Source organism: Chrysochloris asiatica, unplaced genomic scaffold (genome assembly GCF_000296735.1).
Source record: "Chrysochloris asiatica unplaced genomic scaffold, ChrAsi1.0 scaffold00083, whole genome shotgun sequence".
Lineage (NCBI taxonomy): Eukaryota > Metazoa > Chordata > Mammalia > Afrosoricida > Chrysochloridae > Chrysochloris > Chrysochloris asiatica.
In genome coordinates this window covers 8854035-8858864 of record NW_006408601.1, presented here as the reverse complement: position 1 = coordinate 8858864, position 4830 = coordinate 8854035, and the positions used below count along the sequence as shown (strand labels likewise).

At 39.2% G+C, this 4830-nt stretch overlaps 1 protein-coding gene across 1 annotated transcript in view; it reads left to right on the top strand.

Annotated features, from left to right (window-relative positions):
• Positions 1 to 4830, top strand: part of HPS5 (Hermansky-Pudlak syndrome 5) — a 52072-nt gene that overhangs the window by 7658 nt on the left and 39584 nt on the right. Inside the window, exon 5 of the mRNA XM_006865802.1 lies at positions 638 to 771. Within this exon, the coding sequence (XP_006865864.1) occupies positions 638 to 771 (134 nt within the window). The remainder of the gene's footprint in view (positions 1 to 637; positions 772 to 4830) is intronic.

Here is a 4830-nt window from a genome sequence, read left to right as displayed (position 1 = left end):
CTTGCAGTTCAAACCGACTTTACAGTCCAGTGCATTAACCCACAGTGCCACACCAGGACTCCAACTGTAAGCATGTTGTTGTTAAGTGCCGTCGATTTAATTCTGACCCATAGCGACCCTGTAGAGGGTTTCCAAGGAGCAGCTGGTGAGCTTGAAGCACTGACTTTACAGTTCAAATTACTTTGCAGTCTGACGCATTAACCCACAGTGCCACACCAGGACTATGTTGTTGTTGTTGTTAAGTGACGTCGAGTTGGTTCTGACCCATAACGACACTATAAAGGGTTTCCAAGGAGCAGCTGGTCTATAGTATGGTCTTAATTTACCTTTTTTTTTTTTTTCCAAAGGGAGAAGTACTATCTACAGGGGGAAATTTCTCTCATTCTAAAACTTAGTCATCTTTTTCATTTCAACTTCAGGATAAATAATCACACATGGAGTCTTAATAATTTTCTTTTGCAGCAATATGCTAGTGTTTTGCAATATTTTTAAATGAGTGATAATTTGATATTCTAGCAGGCAAATTGAATTTTGAATTATTTTTCAAGTTTTATTTTGCTATTCAAGTAGTGTTTATTTAAAAAACAGTATATGTTATGATGAGATAAATTTCATTTCCCTCTCACATTCCTTTTAGGCAGCTGCTACCTTTGTGATGTTTCCTGTTCAGACAATAACATCAGTTGACTCCTGTATTGTCCAGTTAGATTATTTGGATGGAAGACTTCTTATGTCTTCACTTACTCGATCCTTCTTGTGTGACACGGAAAGGTATATTGACTAATCATAAGCCATCAAAAATAGAGAATTAAAAAAAAAAAAACTGAAAGGGACCTAGAAGTTATTTAGCCCAAACGTCTTCAATTATACCGATTTTAATCAGGAACCAGCTGTCTGCAAGGGAATGTTAGTGAGTAGAGAGGATATAAAGACATAGATTACCGTAAAGAATGCTTGAGACAAGTTTTCCATTAAGATAAGTATTCGTAGAAACCTGCTGTGATGCAAGATCTGACTTAAGTGCTATGAGAGAAGGCCAGACACAAAAGGCAATTGCTGATTCAATATAGGGGATCAGGAGGGCTTTCATGAAGAAGTTTTTTGTTTGTTCTGTGTTTAATAAGTTCTTACTGAATGGTAAAGTTGAATGAAGAACAAGAACTTTGTGAAGCTAATTTTTAACTAAATCTCAAGGATGCAGTTAAAGTCCAAAGCTACAATGTCAAAGAGTATATATTAGAGGTAGCTATAAGATTAACAAGGAGCTCTGGTTATGAGTTGAGCTGCTAATCTCAAGGTCAGCAGCTTGAAACTACCAGTGGTTCTGTGGGAGAAACATGAGGCTTTCTGCTTCTGTAAAGATTTATAGCCTCGGAAGCCCTCTGTAGGGTTGTTATAGGTCAGAACCGACTCCACGGCACATAGCCATAAGAATGAGATTAACAGAACAGAATAGGAAACAGCTTGAAATGAATATTATATGTGACTGTGCTGAAGCTTCTCAGACATCCTCGCTGCAGGGAAATTCTCACTGGCCCTGATCAGTCATATTCCTCAGGGCCATCCCCACTTATAAAACTTTATAATGTATTATCACCTTAAGATACCTTTTAAACTTAGAACTGAAACTACCCTCATAGGTCACCTTTCAGCTAAATGACAGATTGGCTTATAAAATATGCTGCTGTTTTGTTAAGTGCCATTTAGTCGGTTCCAATTCACGATAACCAGTGTGCTGTTTCGGAGGAGTGACTGGTGGGTTTGAACCACCAACCTTGCAGTTAGCAGTCCAGGGCATATCCTATAGCACCATAAGAACCTGTGAATATTATGTTTCTTTTAAAAAAATCATCTATATGAGATGAAACAGTTGCCCTAAACATAAACCGTTTTCCTAAAGCAAAGAAAAGAAGGGAGGCAGGAAAACTAGATGACTTAAAATGCAACAACTAGAATGGGAAAAACAAGAGTGTTGACACATTGTGAAAAAATATAACTGTTTTAGGTTTCTAGTGTTACTGTAGCAGAAATATCAAGTGGATGGCTTTACAAACAAATTTACTTTCTCAATTTGGAGAGCTAGAGGTTTGAATTGAGGGTGCCAGTTCCAAGGATAGGGTTCCTCTCTATCAGCACGGGGTAAGATCCTGTCATGAATCTTCACCTGCGTCTTGGAGGTTTTCAGTGTAGAGACTCAGCTCCAAACGGTGGATTCTGTGCTCAGCTTTTCTTTCTTGGTGGTAGGAGGTTTCTCTTCTCTGTCCACTTCTTTTTCTTTCATCTCTTGTAAGGTAAAAGGGGAGTCCTGGTGTTGTAAGTTGATGGTTGGCAGTTCAAACTCACCAGCCACTCCTCAGAAACCCCATGTAGGGTTGCTGTTGGTCGCAACCAACTCGATGCCACTTAACAGAAACAATAACAGATAAAAGGTGATGCAAGCTATACCCTAAGGAAATTCCCCTTATATCAGATTTAGGCTGTTGCATTTTATGTTAATCCCCTGACACTGATAGACTGATTATATCACGAGGGATGATTCCATCATTACATCACTGCTAGACCACTGAGAGTCATGGCCTAGCCAAGTTGACACATATTTCATTGTTGTTGTTAAGTGCTGTTGAGTCACGTCCGACTAAGTGCACCTGTATAGGGTTTCTAAGAAGCAGCTGTGGGTTTGAACTGCCCACCTTGTAGTTTGCAGTCCAGTGCTAATCCTATAGCACCACACCAGGAGTCTGATACATGTTTTAGCAGGCTACAATTCAGTTCATGAACAATAACCAGTGTGTAAAAATGGGAGTGGTGGGGCCTCCTCTAACTTCATGAAGGAGAAAAAAATGAAGAAAGCTCAAGACTGATTCATATGAGGTGGAGGTCACACATGTCTCCTCTCACCAACCTGTTAACCAACTCTGATACCAGCCATCCTTCTATCTGTGGGTTTGATAAGTCATTGTAATGGTCTCACAGAACTCACAGACGATGCTTATGATTGTGGGGTTTATTAAGGAAGTAGCAGGTTACAGTTCTGGATCAAGAATGTCTCCAGATATACTTCACTTAATGGGAGTCAAGGACATTCTCAGAGGGAAAAGGATGGAGCTAAGCATTAAGCATAAATAGCAGATCAGCAGAAGACTTGAATAGATATTTCACTAAACAAAACATTCAAATGGGAACCAAACATGAAAAAGTGCCATCTGAGAGGTGCAAATTAATACCACAATGAAGTGCCATTTCACTCCCACTAGGATGGTGTCAAGTTTGGCAGCGGTAGTGAGGTTGGGCCAGGATCGGACATTTTCCCGTCTGCTGTGCATGGGGTCGCTATGAGTCGGTTCCAACTCAGTGGTACCTGACAACAACAACAACAAAAACAAAGGATGGCTAAGACTTAAAATAATAATAATCACCGATGTTGGCAAGGATATAGGGAAAGTTTATTAAGTTTATTAGTGGCTACCAGTTGTGAAAGGAAGAGGGAAAGGTGATGGTTAACAGTGATGCAAATATGCTGATTAAGGGTAGGGTTGCACAGATGATTATTATCAGTGCTATCATTTGGTGTACGCTGGTAAAAAGTTGAATTGGAAAAAGTTATGTGAAGATATATTTACAACAGTGACCACCAACACCCCCCCTAAAAAAAAAAAAAAAAAAACTTGAAACTGCTTGAGTGCAACCAAAAACTTCATGGGACTTGAGTCCTTGGTCATGGTTTCCATCCCAGTTAATTGGCTACTACTAACATGTTTGGTGCTTCTGTTCTGTCTCCTAGTTTGTTGTGTAGCGGGTGGGGTTTTAAAAGCTTGCAAGCCCTGCAAACCATCTAAGGCAGAGTTGATCTCTGTTTGCTTGGATCACAGAGGAAAGAGAAGCAGGGCTAGGAGGATACTGCGTGTGTGGCTGATGGCCTCCAGACCAACCGCCCCCTCTGCATAGACTAGAACTAGATCATGCTCAACTACCAGGATTGAACAGTATCATCAAAGTCCATAAAAGAATCCTGGCCAAAAGGGGAGAGGCAGAACAGGACTTGAAATTCTTATGACTCCAGAATTCTTGGAGTATGACGGTTGGATGAACCCCTGAAGCTATAACCTTGAGATCATCTTTAAACCTTAAGCCAAAAATATTTCTTGAAGTCTTCTTAAAACTAAACAGTTGAGTTTACCTAGTAAAAAATGTCTGCCTTGAGCATTATGCTCTTTGAGAAGCTATATGGGATCAAACTGTCATATCAGCTCGAAAGTGAGTCTGTGCTAATGGGGGAGGAACAATTCGAAAAGGAGGTTGAGAAGGGTTGCACAACTTGAAAATGTAATCAGTGAATGATATATGTAGTATTGGAATTTGTCATTTTCAACAACAATAATGAAATTAAAAAAAAAGACACATTAAAAATTGGATATGGACCAGTTTCTGAACTTTACTCCCCAAATCTGATTGGAACAGCACATAGTTCAGTCTGGAAAGGTCAAACTGAACTGATATCTTTACTATTTAATCTCAATGCCTGATGATACTTTACTAGTTATTTATTTATATACATACATATGTAGTCTCATTATTGACTATGATATGCTAATAGAAAATCTGCTTTATTCATTGACAACAATAGCAAAACAACTAGAAGGAGTTTTTAGGAAGAGACATTCCTCATCGCCATCATTATCATTTTCCATGTTTCAGGCAGTGTGTTAAACTTTCTTCTATATCTATCTACCTCATGTAATCTCAAGGGGACAATGTTCCAAGGTACAGAGTTTGAGAAGGGTCTAACATTTTGAGAAAACTATAAAAGGAGCTGTGGTAGCATAGTGGTTA